Source organism: Nilaparvata lugens, chromosome 5 (genome assembly GCF_014356525.2).
Source record: "Nilaparvata lugens isolate BPH chromosome 5, ASM1435652v1, whole genome shotgun sequence".
Classification (NCBI taxonomy): domain Eukaryota; kingdom Metazoa; phylum Arthropoda; class Insecta; order Hemiptera; family Delphacidae; genus Nilaparvata; species Nilaparvata lugens.
The window spans coordinates 45,572,604-45,589,620 of NC_052508.1; the positions used below are offsets into that span (position 1 = coordinate 45,572,604).

The 17,017-nt window shown below is 33.1% G+C and overlaps 1 protein-coding gene across 2 annotated transcripts; it reads left to right on the forward strand.

The window, feature by feature from the left end:
- The first annotated feature begins 1,351 nt into the window (after positions 1 to 1,351).
- LOC111048402 (ubiquitin domain-containing protein UBFD1) lies at positions 1,352 to 13,412 on the forward strand. 2 transcript variants are annotated; one of them, XM_022334270.2, is made up of 6 exons: positions 1,352 to 1,541; positions 1,760 to 1,960; positions 3,283 to 3,434; positions 4,405 to 4,530; positions 9,094 to 9,282; positions 11,934 to 13,412. In XM_022334270.2, exons 1-6 carry the CDS (start codon positions 1,529 to 1,531, stop codon positions 12,039 to 12,041), a joined length of 789 nt encoding a protein of 262 aa, XP_022189962.1. In that variant the 5' UTR covers positions 1,352 to 1,528; the 3' UTR covers positions 12,042 to 13,412. The 2 variants fall into 2 exon arrangements, with proteins under 2 accessions (XP_022189962.1, XP_039284361.1); XM_039428427.1 differs by having other exon boundaries at positions 1,356 to 1,541; positions 11,918 to 13,412.
- Positions 13,413 to 17,017: the final 3,605 nt, after the last annotated feature.

Genomic DNA, 17,017 nt, shown 5'->3' on the forward strand with positions numbered 1-17,017 from the left:
ACTTCGCCTATGTTCAATCAATTATAAATTATGGAATCCTGGCCTGGGGTGGAGCATCCTCGTTCACTTTGAGAGCTGTCGGAATTGCACAGCGAGCAATCATAAAGACTTGCTTGAACCAGGATAGTCGCTATCCGACTGAACTGGCCTATCAAGAATTTCAGGTCCTTGATGTGCGACAGCTATACATAAAATCACTTTTAATTTTCATCCGAAGTAATAAAAATGCAATATTTAATCCTCTTATCCATCCCTATCAAACACGAAATATGAATATATTTGGAATTCTACAACCCAGATTAGTTAGCAATTGCAATAGATTTAATAGTCATTACATATGCCACATTCTTTATAGAAATATACCCGCCTACATAAAGCAAATAGAACCCCTTAGCCTTAACATATACAAACGATTTTTAAATATGTGGTTATTTGAAGCCGGCAGGGATGTCGCTGATCAGCTCATCTACTCCTCTTACCGGTTTTGATACTATGTATATATTTTTCTTGTATTCATCATCATATATGTGAATTAGATAAAAATCTTATCTATCATCATCATATATATGAAAGTATATATATCATCAATATATTGCTCATAATTTATCATTGTTCAAGTTCTAAATTTTATTTTGTGTGCCATGTTCAAGCTATATACCATAATATATATATTGTACTACTTCAATTCAAAACATATACTTTCTCCACTACATTTAACAAACTTTTATTTTTCAAATTGTACTGTATTGTAAATATTTATAATTTTCTTTTTAGTATCAATTTTTTTTCATTAGAACTCTTTCCCCACACACAGACTTGTCTATGTGGGGAAAATTCACAAGTATTTATATTATTTATACATGTGTACTGTATTTGTAATGATTTCTGTGAATAAACTCAATTTGAATTTGAATTTGAAATTTGAATTTGAAGTTACAAATCTACATTGTAGATTATCAACAATTTGGAAAAATATAAGGCCCGGTTGCACAAAATCCGGTTAAATTTTAACCTTGATTAATTCCATGAGAACAAATCAAAAAAGGTGTTTGAAAAGATGGCTTCACTGGTTCTCGTGGAATTAATCACAGTTAAAATTTGACCGGCTTTGTGGAACCGGCACTAAGAGCAGCAATATCTGCTTTGTTGAATGATTATAACTTATGTATTATAGCCTAAGAATTTTAATCAAATTCTACCATTATAACGTAAGCCTTACTATAATACAGCAAGCTATCGAGGACGTTAGAAATTGATTTTCAAATCGAGCAATCTCTTTTTGTGAGAATTTGGATTCCTCAGTAGGCTACTGAAAAAGAAGGATGATTTTCTGCGGCTCAGATAAACAGTAGATGAGGAATCTGACTACAGAGTGCATTGCAGTTTCAAGAAGCAAAGCAAACAAATCAAGTTTATACAAAAATAATAGTGATTTTGTTGAAATTTAATCTTTTGTTAAATATCTAATATCTTATAAGTTATTTAAATTTTGTAAAACACTCTAAATGGTATAAGCAGTTATTCAAAAATGGATTGTCAAGGTAATATAATACTATTAGTTTGAAATCATTACAATATTTATGCCAACTCTTTGTATTTAATTTTTAGGTTAAACTGTTTGAAATAAGCCATGTCATAAAAAGAAACTTTGGTATAATTATAAACTATTCTTTTTGCAAAATATTTGTTTTACATATATCATGTACTACCTTTCTAATGTTATTAGCTTATAATAGTGTCTTACTAATCCAATTTTCAGATGCTGGAGAGAAAGAAAACGGTGAGATGGATTGCACCAGACTTATTAGTAGTACTCCAGATCCAGATTCACAAAAAAGTACTCAAACCACTTCGGAGCTAGTCGATTTAACAATTATTTATAACAAGAGCAAATTCGAAATAAAATTTTGCTTGGACGAAAATGTTGGACAATTGAAGAAACATTTACAAAATGTTATAAGTAAGTTTCTTTTTAATACTGTTTTTATTATTTTTGTACCTAAAGTTGACCAAAAGCCTAATCTTTGCAAAAAGTCTTGCATTTTAACACGTACTCTTCTGGATGTCGTGTCTGCAAGATATCGGTCTTTCTCTCACACTCCGATTTAGTATAAATCTAAACTAAATGTATAATTTAGGATTTTACGACGACATTTGTTGGCCGATACCGTTGAAGCCTTACCACACACCAGGGCTTTAATAACTATTAGCCTATCATGATTGCATGAATGTTTCTATTTGCCTTTAAAACCATACAAAGAGGATAATATATTATTAGTATATTTACAGTATCAATGTAAACAACATTGAAAATTGAAGATATATAACTGTAATTCTAAAATAAGAGAGAAGTATGAAGTAATGTGCTTATGTGCTAAGCAATCTTGAATATCTAGCCTATTTATTTAAAATTGTTTAAATATAAGTTTTCTAAGAATTTGAATCACTCTGCCTCATTCTAAAATTGTTCTTATTTCAAATAGATGTAAAAATATGAAAAAACTACATCTTATTTTATTGGAGAATCAACACGCTGAAAGTCTTTGAAGTTCTCATTTCATTGTCTCCATCAATTCAACTAGCTTTGGACCTCGAGAATCTCATACCAGATCCTGTAACAGCCTCTCACCGCTCAGTTCCACCTCTTCTGGCAATTCTTCTACATTTATCTAGTAAACCGATTCTCGCATTCCAATTTCCTCCAAGTATTATTTCATAGGCCTCCCTATTACACTTCATTTTATTATCATCATTATTACACTTAAAACGTCATATTTCTATTCCCCAATCATTTTACTTGTAACTTGTTACTGGAAAACAAGTGCCATACTACCCAACCTCAAACTAAGTCATGTTTGAAACTCTCGATGACAAAACGATGTTGGCCGGATATCGGTCGACATGAGTGATAGCGTTGATTTGATTTCAACGACAAAATATCTGTCGGCCGACAACTTTCATGTAAAAACGGCATTTAGGAGCTTAGCGCAATACTCTAAACCGTGTAAGTAGATTCAAGACATGTTCATAGGTTCTTAAGGCTGTGCAACAGGTTAAAAAATAACTACGCCCGAGATAAGCGAGCTACTAACTAGGTTTCAATTTTTGTTGATTTAATTGTTTGATCATTTCGGATGCTATCAAATAAAAATTAATAACATGATTATATTAATAAATGAAAAAATAAATCTAAGAATATTATAATGAAATTATTTTTCTATTTAAATTTAGGCTTCTAAGTTTGCAATTTGTGAAATTAACTATTTTTCTATCCCCAAACAGATGTACCACACTCGTTGCAGAAAGTTATGATAAAGGGTCTTGCAAAAGATGAAAGGATTTTGCGAGAACTAGGCGTTGTAAAAGGTGCTAAAATTATGGTGGTCGGCTCAAAACTTGAAGATGTGATAGCTGTTTCGGTTCCAGATCCTCAAGTAAGTCAACCAATAAGTTTTCCATGAAAAGTAGGGCCAAAAAACATGTTTAGTTCATAATAAGCGCTGTTAAAATTGTTGAGAAATTACTAAGCACTAGGGGATTTTGAATGATAGGTTATGTTGTAATACATTGATGATAGGGAATACCCGGTTTTGGGGTCCCATTACAGTCATGTATATGCTCATATATCTATTCAAATCTTCCATCAACGATCTTTGATAATAGTTGGTCAAATATTTAGGCCTATGACGATTTACTATGTAGTAGAGCTCTTGGAAGTATTTTATTTGTTCATTAACTAGACTTCCTGCCAGCAATACTAGTTCCACTTACAGTTATTTTCAGTTTCACAGGTCCTCATTTCAAAACTAGCCTATTCAATTACTCAGATTTGAGAGTCAAGTCGAATCAAGCGTTATTCCACTATATAAATAACGTTTTTATTTCAATACTATCTATTGCTAGAAAACTACAGAACTGGTCTCAAAACTACTGCTTGATTACCTTTCGAGTTGTGATTCACAACTCATTGTTCTATTTACCCCACCCAATTTTCTTTCTCAAGTTAGTTATTGATTCATTTACTTATTCATGTAATAATAGGCTACACAAATCATAAGAAATCATTATAGGAAAGCATCAAGCTTGACTCACTAATACTGTCCAAAATAGATGAATCCCTATTATTTATTAAAAACCTTGACATTTTTTCCGAATTTATGGAAAATTTTCAATTAGATTAATTATTGAAAGTTATTATTCAAGTGTAACTTATATTATTATTTTAGTATTAAAGGATTCGGCTTGAAATAGTAGAAAACTTGAATTATGTCTATTATTTTATTGAAGATTATCATTATTTTCTATTGTTGAAGACTAGAATTGTTCCATCAGTCGCTGAATAAATAGAAAATAAAAGAATATTGTTAGTTGTTAATAAAAATTGATGAAAAATAATGTTTTCAGGAGGCAGCAGATGACAAGGCAAGTGCTGTGGCTACAAAAGAACCATTCTGCAAACAGAAAATTCACAGAAAAGTTCTTGATAAAGGAGTACCTGAGGATGCGATGCCGGGGATCATCAACACAAAAGTATGGGTCCTTTTTATTCTTCATTTTTACAAGTAATACTCAAAATTGAAATAATTGGGAGTGAAAAATAAGGTGAATCTTGAACGTTTTTCCCGAATCTAATGAAAAATTTACCAATACATTTTATTTAGTTTTACTATCTGCTGAATACTCATGTAGGCTTGAGATATCACTTAGCCTAGTAATGTAAATTCTTATGGCATTTGTTAGTGGGGAGTCCCTTGCGGGAAGGTCTCATCTCGCCTGAATACATAATTTGAGCCGTCAGTGGGTCTTACACAACTGTCCATTCTTCAACCGGGACCGAAAGTTCAACGTACCCATCCGATAAAATGGGAGAGACCTGCTACAAAATGTTTTTCATATCCGGATTTGAACCCGGGACACTAAGGCTGTTACTCATGCTCTATATCCACTAGATCACGGATCACTCAAGAAATTGTTATGTTTCAACTTTATATAATTCCAATCAATATGTTTCTCAATAATTTTGTCTTTTTCCACTTGAACTGAAAATTTAGTTTCAAACAATGTAATTAACTTCGAATTTTAACACAGGTTACATTGATATAATTATTTTGTATTGCTTAAAGTTGAGATTCAGTTTACCTGCAGTTTGTTAATTAAGGCCTGCGATATTAGAGAAATTTATTGCACAATTACAGTACAATATTTTACCTCTGTATAAACTAGGTTTAAGGGTACTTTCCTGTTGAAGAGATATTTATAAATATCGACCAATTTCATCGACTCTCCTGTTTGTTTAATTATTTTTTGTTTTTGAAGGTCAGGTAGGTTTAACTATTTGTGCCGATAAGGGAAATCGTTATATTGATATAATAATAATATCGAGTAATGTTATAATATTATGTTATGTTGGTGAAAATTGTTTATCTGTAACATTAATACTGTAATGAACTTCCTGGGGGGGGGGTTACCCTCTAGTAATGATCTCCAAGTTGTTTGAGGTACGTCTCCGCCCGGGAGCAGGAAGGTCAATATAAAGAAAGAGTTGAATGAGTCTGGAGTAATCAGTCTGGGAGGTGGTTATTCTCTCCTTTCGACTCAATTACACCGTCCTCATAGAACTCAATAAAAATATCAAAATAATATCCAATCACGGATGATGGAAGGTGGTGTAACATGTTTCAAGTTTCAAGTTTTTATTGGGCCAGTTGAACATAGAAGTTACATATAGCCAAGTCACAATTCACATTAGAGAAACATACAATAAATTGCACAGATACAATACATACAATAGGCAATAATAAATAAAATAAAACAGATCAGTAAAAGCAAATTTACAATTAGATCAGATAATTTAGTCTCCTGTACTTGGGTATCAATAGACAAAAAAAAGCATTATATTAAATTGACTAGGGTGTTGTGATCAGCAGTAATGAATTCCTCTACTGAGTAAAATTGATTCATAATCAACCAGGATCTAAGTACTTGGAGAAAACGTTTATTCGGCAAGGATCTAACTTGAGTTGGTAGCAAGTTATGGAATAATTGTAACCTATCACAGGGTAGCTCGACTTGGACTTTTCAAGTCTGCATCTTGGTATATATATACTCTCACGGTTTCTTGTGAAGTGACTGTGAATGTCATTGCTCTTTGGTAGCCTATCCTGCATCTGATGTATATCCTTCAAACATTGATAGATGAACTCATTAATGACGGATAGAATGCCATTCTTAGATAGAAGGGGCTTACAGTGATCTAGATAGCCCGCCCCAGAAATCACCCGGACCGCTCTCTTCTGAATTAACAGAACTTTAGAAGTGCTAGATGCATGACCCCACAATTTCAAACCATAACTCATCCTCGAATGAAAAAAAGCAAAATAGGCCTGTCTGACCACCGAAATTGGCAGTTCAGACATCAGCCTTCTCAGTAGATAGACAATGCTGCTGAGACTGGAGCACACCATGTCTATATGAGGTTCCCAGAGTAACTTGGCATCAAGAGTGAACCCCAATAGTCGGACCGGCTGCAAATACTCACTGACATCAGATAGAGAGAACAATATACTTTGGGTTTTTGCCTCATTCAGAGACAATCTGTTTAGTGAGAACCAATGGCGCTTGCGAATATATCAATAAGCTCAACACTTCCGGTTGACTCCCACAGCCAAGAATATAGTTCAGGGAGGCCTTTGCTCGACTTATAACTGTACCTTGTGAGTTTGCCAAACACGGGATAAAATGAATTGCTATAAGTTGATAATAAACTGTAAATATATTGCGCACAAAAAATCCACACTTTATACAAGAAAATCACAGTAGTCTAACGTGTACAACACATTCAACACTCTGATGGTACTTTGAAGAGTTACTATATTTAAAGTTTTTAGCTGGATATTTGATTCAACAAAGGCCAGATATTGAATTGCAGAGATTTGATAAATAAGTTAATTACTAGCCTTCAGCGACTGAGACTCAGGGGGCTGGCGTGGAAAGCAACAAATGAGATTACAACTAATACAAGTGTCATGTATTGTCGGAGACTCGCAGTTTCAATTAATCGTCGTTAGCGCTTTGTTATATTTTATCGATGCACTGCACTGTGCCCAATACAAAATGTTGAAATGGAATTACTCACTCGATGCCCTCGGATTAAAATTGACTGGACCTCGGATATGGACCGCTCACGGTGTGGCACAGGCAGGGTGTCGGCGGCCAAGTTCGGTGACGTTTTAATTTTTTATATTCCACTTTACTATGTAGTTAATTAAAAATGTATAAGAAACGGTACTTGGTGCTGATTTACAGTTATTTAGGACATTTTCTTTAACATTGAAAAAAATTAAACAGGGAACATTCAACAATGGTTGTTTACCGCTAGACGATCATCTGGAAAAAGTGGCTATTCTCGAAAATACTTAAATTCATACACCCTTGAATAAATAAATCCGGGCTTCTGATTGGTTGATTAATTTAAAAATTGCTTTTGTCACGATGACGTTTACAAATAAAGAAAGTAGTTCCCAGATGCAGTGATTCAAAATCAGTAATTTACATAAATTTGAAACGGGGATATTTTTTAATACAAACAAAAGTCGAACCTCTCATCACTAAAACATACCGTATGGAGCTAGCTTCTCCCTTATCAGACATCACATTCACGTGGTGATTACAAGAATCACTGGCCTACGATCACATTGGCACAAGCCATGTGATACAGTGATGTGAAGAGCGAGGAAATGAAAAATAATTTCAATAAATAAATTTTAATTCCACAACAGAAAATACGGCAATAGTAAGGGAGGCTTATTTTTGATAATAACGGTACAAAGATAAGCGCTTGACAGGTGATTGTCTGCTTATAACCACAATGCAACTACTATATACCGGTGAGTAAACACAACTTTAATTTATTTATTTTATTGCATGTTGTATTTCAATATTTTCCAATTCAACATCTTCAAGATATTTTATAAATTCAAATATGAAAAATAAAGAACATTCTTCTCGTCTATTGACAGGTGAATAATCTATGAGGCTGTGCTCCTTTGACATATTTTAAAAACATGTTGACTAAATGAGGTTAGTTTTCCAATAATTCATATTCATAACAATAATTTTATAAGGAAGTGAGTGCACAATAAATTCATTATTATATATTTAAATGACATACAAGTTATTCAAAATAACAAATAGTGAGTAGGTTTTTGATTCTGTATTCAAATTTTTAAATAAGTGCAATATTTCTCAAGTTTTCAATTTATTGTGATACATTCTGTGATTTAATTAGAGTATAAAATCAACCTTCAAAATTCAAAATTTTAAATCATCATTCCTGGACCAAAAATCAAGCGACGAAGCAGTGTGAGATTACATAACCTTATCTTTTGGACAACATTAACATTTTATCAAAATTTTTGGAGAGAAATAGTACAGGCTCAGCCTAGTTTTTCCTCCAATGTCATAATTGTATTATGATTATAGTATTTTATACAATAAATGAATGAAATGAAATGAATTATGCATAGTGAAACATTATGAATATAAGGTGAGATAATAGCAGTAGTTACATTAGCTAGGTCTTGTGGTTTACAAAAACTTCTCATGATAGAAATATTTTTATTTTCTATAATTTGATTTTTCCATAATTATTCATTTGTCAATTTCAGTTCCTTAAAAGGAAGAATATCGTGAAAATACCTATGTCAATATAATTTTTGAAAAATGTTCGTATAGTATTTTGTTGGTTAACAACGTTCATTAAGATTTCGCCAATAATATTTCAATAACTACTGTAAATGGATCACGTTAGTCAACATTGCTTGAATGCAGGTTGTCACACATAAGGCAGTCACACAAATAACTGAACACAAATTAATTAGATTTAAAATATGAATAATCCCCCTATTAATTACTCTTATTATCGGAAGATAATCCCCTACGGGAAGGGAAGGTATACATTATTGAATGTGTAATGCTTCAATAATATTTATTATTATTGATAGGTATTAATTGAATATTGCCGTTGACGGGAAATTATTACGGTTTCAAGTTTGATGGGAGTAAGTTTTATTTATGGTTTGTTGTGTTTAACAGGAGACCTTGCCGCCTTTTCCGTTGTCTGGAATGCTGAACAAGTCGGGTGGTAAAGTGAGACTGACCTTCAAGTTGGAGCTTGATCAGCTGTGGATTGGCACCAAGGAGCGGACTGACAAAATTCCCATGAACTCGATAAAGAGCATCGTCAGTGAGCCCATTCAAGACTTTGAGGAGTATCATATCATGGTAAATAGCGCTAATCAAACCGATTCACGTTTGTCAACATTACTTAAATGGATGTGTGACATTTACAAATATATCAATAACTACTGTAAATGGATCACGTTAGTCAACATTGCTTGAATGCAGGTTGTCACACATAAGGCAGTCACACAAATAACTGAACACAAGTTGAGCAGTGTTGTCGTCTATCCCGAATGTTCTAGCATGACTTTAGTAACTATCGGAATCGACGCAATTTCAAGTAATTTCTAGTCTCCAAAATTATAAGCGTAAATCAATAGTTTTTGAAAACAGTAGATCTTACACAGTTAGGCTATCTTGAACAGAAAGTTTTACTTCAACCGTGCAAACGTAGAAGAATCAATACGAAATACTGTATACTTATCTTGCATTACAACCAAGTACTTATAATAGGAAGGAGAGTGTAAGGATTCAAGGGAGCATTACGGTCTTCTGAATACAAAATCTGACTTTTTAACGTTTTCATTGCTTTTTTAGCTTTTTTCGATTTTACCATAACTATTGAGGACCTCCCAGCTATCCTAGAAAGAAGCTCACAATTAAACTTCAAATCTATTGGTTGAAAGTATACACCACACTTTCCAACGATACATAGCAAACGGTTTCAACAATAGAAAGAACAAAAACAATTATAAAGAACCCCGAGATGATTCTTGAAAAATGAGGAAAATAAATAATAACTAAAAGTACTAAACTACATACAGCAATACTGATACATGAAAATAAAACTAAATAATTGACCGAGCGAAGTGAGGTCCAAGATTCAAGTCGACGGTTTGGCATTTCTCTTAATGTTTATATGTTGCGCATTTACGGCGAAACGCGGTAATAGATTTTCATGAAATTTGACAGGTTTGTTCCTTTTTAAATTGCGCGTCTACGTATATACAAGGCTTTTGGAAATTTTGCATTTCAAGGATAATATAAAAGGAAAAAGGAGCCTCCTTCGTACGCCAATATTAGAGTGAAAATCTGGTGTGGCGCACTCACACAACTTTCCTTGCAGTTATGAAAATTGATCACGTGACGCTAGTGTTCCCGCGCATCTCAAGTCTACTATTCAAAGATTTGACCAGCTGGTGACAGGGCAATAACTCTGGAGACACACGAGGTCTGCTATCTCTTCATAGTGAATCATTTAATTGAATCAACAGTTTGCAATTGGATAATCACATTTTCTCGAGCTTATTTTTAATTTTAGGTGAAAATGTTACTGAACATTAATTGTAGAGATTCTCATGCTCAATCTTTTCCACTCGAAAGTTTTTGTTTAAATTGTATCTGAAGCCTGATAATTGAGTATCTAAAATCAAACTTTGCATAGATGGGGCGGAGCTCCTGAAATTTTTACAGATATGAGACTTGTGGCAGTTGATAAAGCTTATCGATGACTATTTTAGGTATAACTTTGATCAAAATCGTTGGTGCCGTTTTCGATAAAATCGCGAAAACCTCTGTTTTTGACAACATTTTTGCCATTTCAGCCGCCATCTTGAATCGCATTTGATCGAAATTGTTCGTGTCGGACAGACACACATACACTCATAAGCTGCGTACACATATACGCGCTTCCAACCCGCACCGAGCACGCTCCGCCCTCGTTCCTCCATCGTACCGCAGTCGCTCCGCCCCCGCTCTGCAGTCATGAACGTTACGGAAGATGTTAGATCTTCTCGCGTTCCCCGGTCGAACCACTCTTGTTCCCCGGTCGATCATCAATCGCTCTGCTGGAGTGACGTTCGGTTGCGGAGCAGAGCGAAAGTCTGTACGCACCTACACACACACACACACACACTCACACACACAGACCAATACCCAAAAACCACTTTTTTGGAATCAGGGGACCTTGAAACGTATAGAAATTTAGAAATTGGGGTACCTTAATTTTTTTCGGAAAGTAATACTTTACTTACCTATGGTAATAGGGCAAGGAAAGTAAAAATCAGACTATAGAATTATTCATCATAAATCAGCTGTCGAGTTGATTATAAATTGCATGCCATGACGCCAGCAATTCAATATCTCAATGTAACTTGGTAAAAAATCAGTTGCTGTGTAGACTATAAATTGCATGCCCCATTGAATGCAATTTTTATGCACTATCAAATGAACTATTGATTGCGTGCAATAACGCATGCAATTAATAACTAAAATAACATAGTACTGTCTCTCGAACTTTCTCTGCTTTGAACTCGGACTGTCCTGTTGCCAGTATGTCTTGAAGGAGATTATCTTTTGATGTTAGCATTTTTGATACACCAACCCCAACAGCCATTAGCCGTTTTCACACCGATATCTTGCCGACACGACATACAGACAGGATTTACTCTGATGGACAGTATAAGAGGAGGTTGCTTTTTATAACTGCGCAAGGTCTACTGTTCACAGAACTACTAGTAGATAATATAAATAACTATTATTGAGCTGTTGTGCTCTTCTGAGTGCTGATCTTAGTTTCACCGTTACCTTTTACTTTTCTTTCATTTAAATTAAATACATTTTACTTTACTTAGATAAATTTATAAAATTAATTTATTAATTATTAAATTAAATTCTAAAAATTTAGATTTTTCCACTTTAATTTGTTTTATGTTTGTTGGAAAAATGATGGCAGCAGTGATGTTTGGTTGCAGGGCTTGCAGCTGGGCACAACGGAGGCATCGCGCTACTGGGTGTACTGGGTGCCTGCCCAGTATGTCGAGTCCATCAAGGAAGCCGTTCTTGGCACCTGGCCACTCTGATCTCCACTTCCGCTTCGTATCAGTGTTTACCTACCAAGTGAGACATTCAAACCAGTCAACCAGTTGTCATTGATTCTTAAGGAGTGAGTACCGTACCTCCCCCTAACACTTCTAAATTGTTTCTCTCAGGTATTTTAATACCAATTAAGATCATCAATAATTTTAGAATAATTTCACAATATTTACCTTCCAATTCTGGTGATTATCAGTTTAAAATGTAATTCGATCTTTCGTAAATACATATCCATCAAGTTATTGTCGCAAGAAGTGATAATTCATTATATTTATTCAAGTAATGAAAATTCATTTCACATTACTTAAAATAACTGTGAAAATTGTTTTACATTGCCAAGTTCTGTTGAGCCTTGTGACTTGAATTTATAATTTGAAAAGTGAATAATCAACACAATACTGTATATTATCTGTTGAAATTGCAGCAAATAATAAGGTTGGAATTTCATTTAATGGACTGAATTCATAGACAATCGTTATTTGGTTTAACATTCAACACTATAGCCTGTACATCATATTGTTTAGTTGTACATTTTTGCCCCAAATTATATCTTCACGGCTTTCATTTATTGAGTCATATCTTTAGTCAAAAACAGTTTCACATTATATTCCTGAACATGTTTGTGATTTTTTCAAGTTAATTATCATAAAAAGTTATTCCTTCAATTTATTGAAGAATTTGTTTGACGTTCAAAAGTCTTCTGCTACTACACCTTTCTGGTTTCCTTTAAATCAATATTTAAACCCGCATTGAAAGCTTATCTAATTAAGCATTTGAACTGCTCGAGCTAGCTATACTACTTTTTGATGAAAAGTATTGATCATTATAAAGGCGACTATTCTCTCAATATAATAAAGATTCTCTGTGCACATTCTCTGTTTACCAATTTTTCAAACATCATATATCAACAGTTGAATTATCAAATTAAAATTCCCTTTTTGATATTTGTGAATAATTACTGTAATTGGATAATACTACTGTATACAATCTTATCAATTCCTCCGTATTTTATTCAATGTTCTCGTATCTGTTCCCCTCAGTGGTTCCTAGTTGATGAACCTCAAAAATGTGTAATGAATTTTCTAGTTTTATACGTGCGTGATATACTAGATTTTCTTGAAATTTCTTTCTCTTTCGTCCATTAAGATAGTGCAAGCTATAATAATATTGTCAAATATCATCTCTTAATGAATCAATATATTGATTTGTGAATTACAGTGATTGTATGACATTCATATAATATTCTAGATGGTTTTTGATGGCAAAATGCTCATCTTTGTAAACTTCCTTCATCTGTTTGATGTTTTCTACTGTTCAAAGTTATTTCTTGTAAAATAAATGTGTTATTTTCCAACAAGTATTCATATTTATTAATCAACTATTACTAGTCATAATGTATATCAATGCAATATTCACTGAGTGACAATTTCTCACGCAATTTGTGACAATTTCACTACTTGAATCTCATCAAGACATATCATTAGTATGTGATCATTAGATAGTGAAGTATGTGCATTTTCATTTTCTCTTAATGACACCTTTTTGTCGAATTTACTCTTGTTTTATCTTATACCTTGAACTTATATCTTGAAAATCATGAAGAAATTATTATAGTTGCTATTACAATAAGTAGTTATAGTTTTTGAATATTTTCAAAATAGACAAAGATGATTTTAAATTTAGTCTTGAAGCCGACTAGGAAAGTTAGAACAAAAAATACAAAAATAATATTCTTCCTTTATTTATAAAATATTTCAGCTACATGTTAACAATAAATATAATCGATTTAGCAGAGAATCCTTATTTGATGCAAGAATTGACCGGAATGTGTGTGTAATTGTAACTTGTACCTGCCTAACATCAAATAATAGCCAAACTCGGAAAAGTTTATAGTGTATAGAACTATTTATTATTTCTTGGTCATTAAACCAATGAAAATCAAAGCTTCTGATTCAAATAATTTATAAGAAAAATATTTTCTTATGAGGTTGATTCAACACTTTAATTTCATCAATGCGATTTCACTTGTAGCCACACAATAGACAATATATGCTTACTATAAAGCAAGATAATAAATATTACTAAGAGTGTAAACTACTAGGTACTTCAAAAGTATAAGTGCCAAGTTGATTATTCCATGTCCTTAAATAAATATAATGGTCAATATAAAATTATAATGGTCAGTCATATTTTAAAATGAAATGATCTTTTTTTTTAATTTAAGACACAAATATATTGGAATTGAAATGTATGAATTCAGGGCTACTTTCTTGTATTTATAAAATATTATTATAGGGCCCTTTGAAATTGATAGAATAAGAATACAAATTATAACTTATATAAGTTTAATATTTAAAATTATTGCATTATAATTTGTATTCTTATTCTATTATTTTATTAATTTCAAAGGGTACTATAATTATATTTTATAAATATTGGAATTAATTGAATAATCTAGACCTAGAGTATCTAAATACAAATTAATTGCAGTAATAGATCAAGTTTTTGAAATATTTCTAAATGAATTGGATAGAGATTATAGTAATGTCAGATGAAGAGGGAATCGAAGCAATGACCGGATCAGTGCTGAAGTTGCGATGCTTCAAACCCAGACCACTGGGCTGGACTAGCTCCCAGACCACTAGGCTGGACTAGCTCCCAAACTTGTATTGTTCGCCTCAAACCCAGGCTCTATTAATTTACTTGAACAGGCATCAACGCATCATAAAAAAGAATAAGTTTTCAAAGTTAGGCTCAATGAAACACATTATTAGACGTGGAAATGGTGATAAAGCTAATGATCTTAGTTCTTGATAAAGCCACACTATCTGCGCCTGTAGGCTCACTAGCGCTATGGTTCAAGTTGTCTGTCTACCTGTAGACAACGAAAAGCTTCTAATCGTTTAAACGGTGATGATTTGAAGTTTGTCAACATATAACAATATTAATACATATAATATTAATACATATTCAACAATGAAAAGTGGGACACTTTACAATAACGATATAAAATTACAACTTTACAAAACATTGATCGTACTCATCGTATAAATATTATTTTTCAACCATCGTACCAACAAACCGCAATCATTATTATTTAATAGCTTTCAATCGACTAAAAATTGTTATTTTCCATCCAGAATATTTGGACCATGTCAAGTATAATATGATACGGTATTCAAAGAATAGGTTCTTGACCAAATAAATTTACTGTCAAATTTGATTACAACAAATACAATATCGTGAAGAATAAATTGACAATAATACGGATAGTTTTGCAGATTTTTCTTAAAGTCGTGCAACCCAAACCATAAGATGTTCGAGGTTTCAAAGCCTTATGTGACCTTTCGATCACTAAGTATTACTATAGTTAGATGGTGGGTATAATCTATCTCATCAAATATCTGTGTACGAATATCAACTACAAGGCCTGTTTAAGATTGGTATTTGTAAACGAAAAAACTGGTCTCATAACTCTGAATGAAGTGAACGTTTTAAAGCAGTAAAAAAAGCTAATATTAAACCAAAAAATTGAGTGACATTGAAAAGGCTACCAGTAAATTATAACCTGGACAATAATACATTTTTAAATCTAAGATAAAAACGAGATCAACATTTATAAAATACATTCAGGTATATATTATTCTATGATAAAAGTGACTAGTCATTAATAATCGTATAGAGTGAGAAAACTTCAACAAACTATAAAGTATTCACCAATTTGTCCAAGATATATTGTCCTTACATTAAAAACCTCGATTGAGTAAAATAAGTAAATTTTGCTCTTTCATTCTTACTTTATATCAATGGTGAAACCTCCGTAAGTTTTTCAAGAACCAGCCAAGACAATAGGATATCTTCAGAGTGTTTCGACACTATTTTTTCAACATTGGAAAACGAATGTTGTACAACTGTATCACATAGTTTTTTAAACATTTCAAATTATGACTAGTAAGTAAATAAGGAACATTGATTAGAATTAGTGAATTCAGTCATTATCTTGGGCTCAAGTTTGTATTGCAGCTTTTACGTTGGTTGCAATAAACGGGATCAACAATCTTGAATCAGCAACTGCCTACTTAGCATTGTTTTGATCCTCCATAAAAATGAATTAAATGTTAAGCTGGTCACTGACTGAGCCAACACCACGCCCACAATGTCCTATTAGGCTGTAGGCTGACATCAACCAATCTGAGGACTTTGTGGGTGTCGTGTAGGCTTGGGGCCACATGCACAGTCCAAGTTTAAACTGGGTTGGTCCAGCTGGTGGTTCAAACTCGAAATTTAACACACTATTAACCTATAGGGCCTTTCTCCCCAAATTTGAACTAAATTGTTGGTTTAGACTGAATTCAACCTGGAGTGGGTAAGACTTCTATTAAGGACTAGCTAGCAGGTAACCCGTGCAGGGTATATTTCAAAACTTGACGTAATGAAATTTTGAACAATTGAAAATAAGCCTATAACTATCCTCGGTTAATTAAGAATCTATTATGAAAATTTCAAGTTAATCAGTCCAGTAGTTCAGACAATATGATGCGTCAAACATACGGCTTTTCCTATCCAGTACGTGTATTTTCAAGTCAGTTCTTTACTTTATTATAGTATAGATAAGGGTCTTGGTGTATACTTTTCTTATTGTATAATTGTTGAGTTGATAGAATTGGCTAACTCGGAACTCGCTGACTCCATGTTTAACTGCCGTATGAATCAAAACTGCTCTGATCGGTGTAGTATTGAATCATATGGCAGTTCAACATGGAGTCAGCGAGTTCCGAGTTAGCCAATTCTATCAACCCTAATTTATTGTTATTAGCAAAGACCTTAAAGATGCATAGACTCACATGCAGCGCTAGTGTCTTGGAATTGAAATCCGCCATTGAGGGGGCAACCCATAAGATTATTACATACCAATGCCACCAATGCCTTTGTGATCTATAGTATTACAAATATATAATATCTC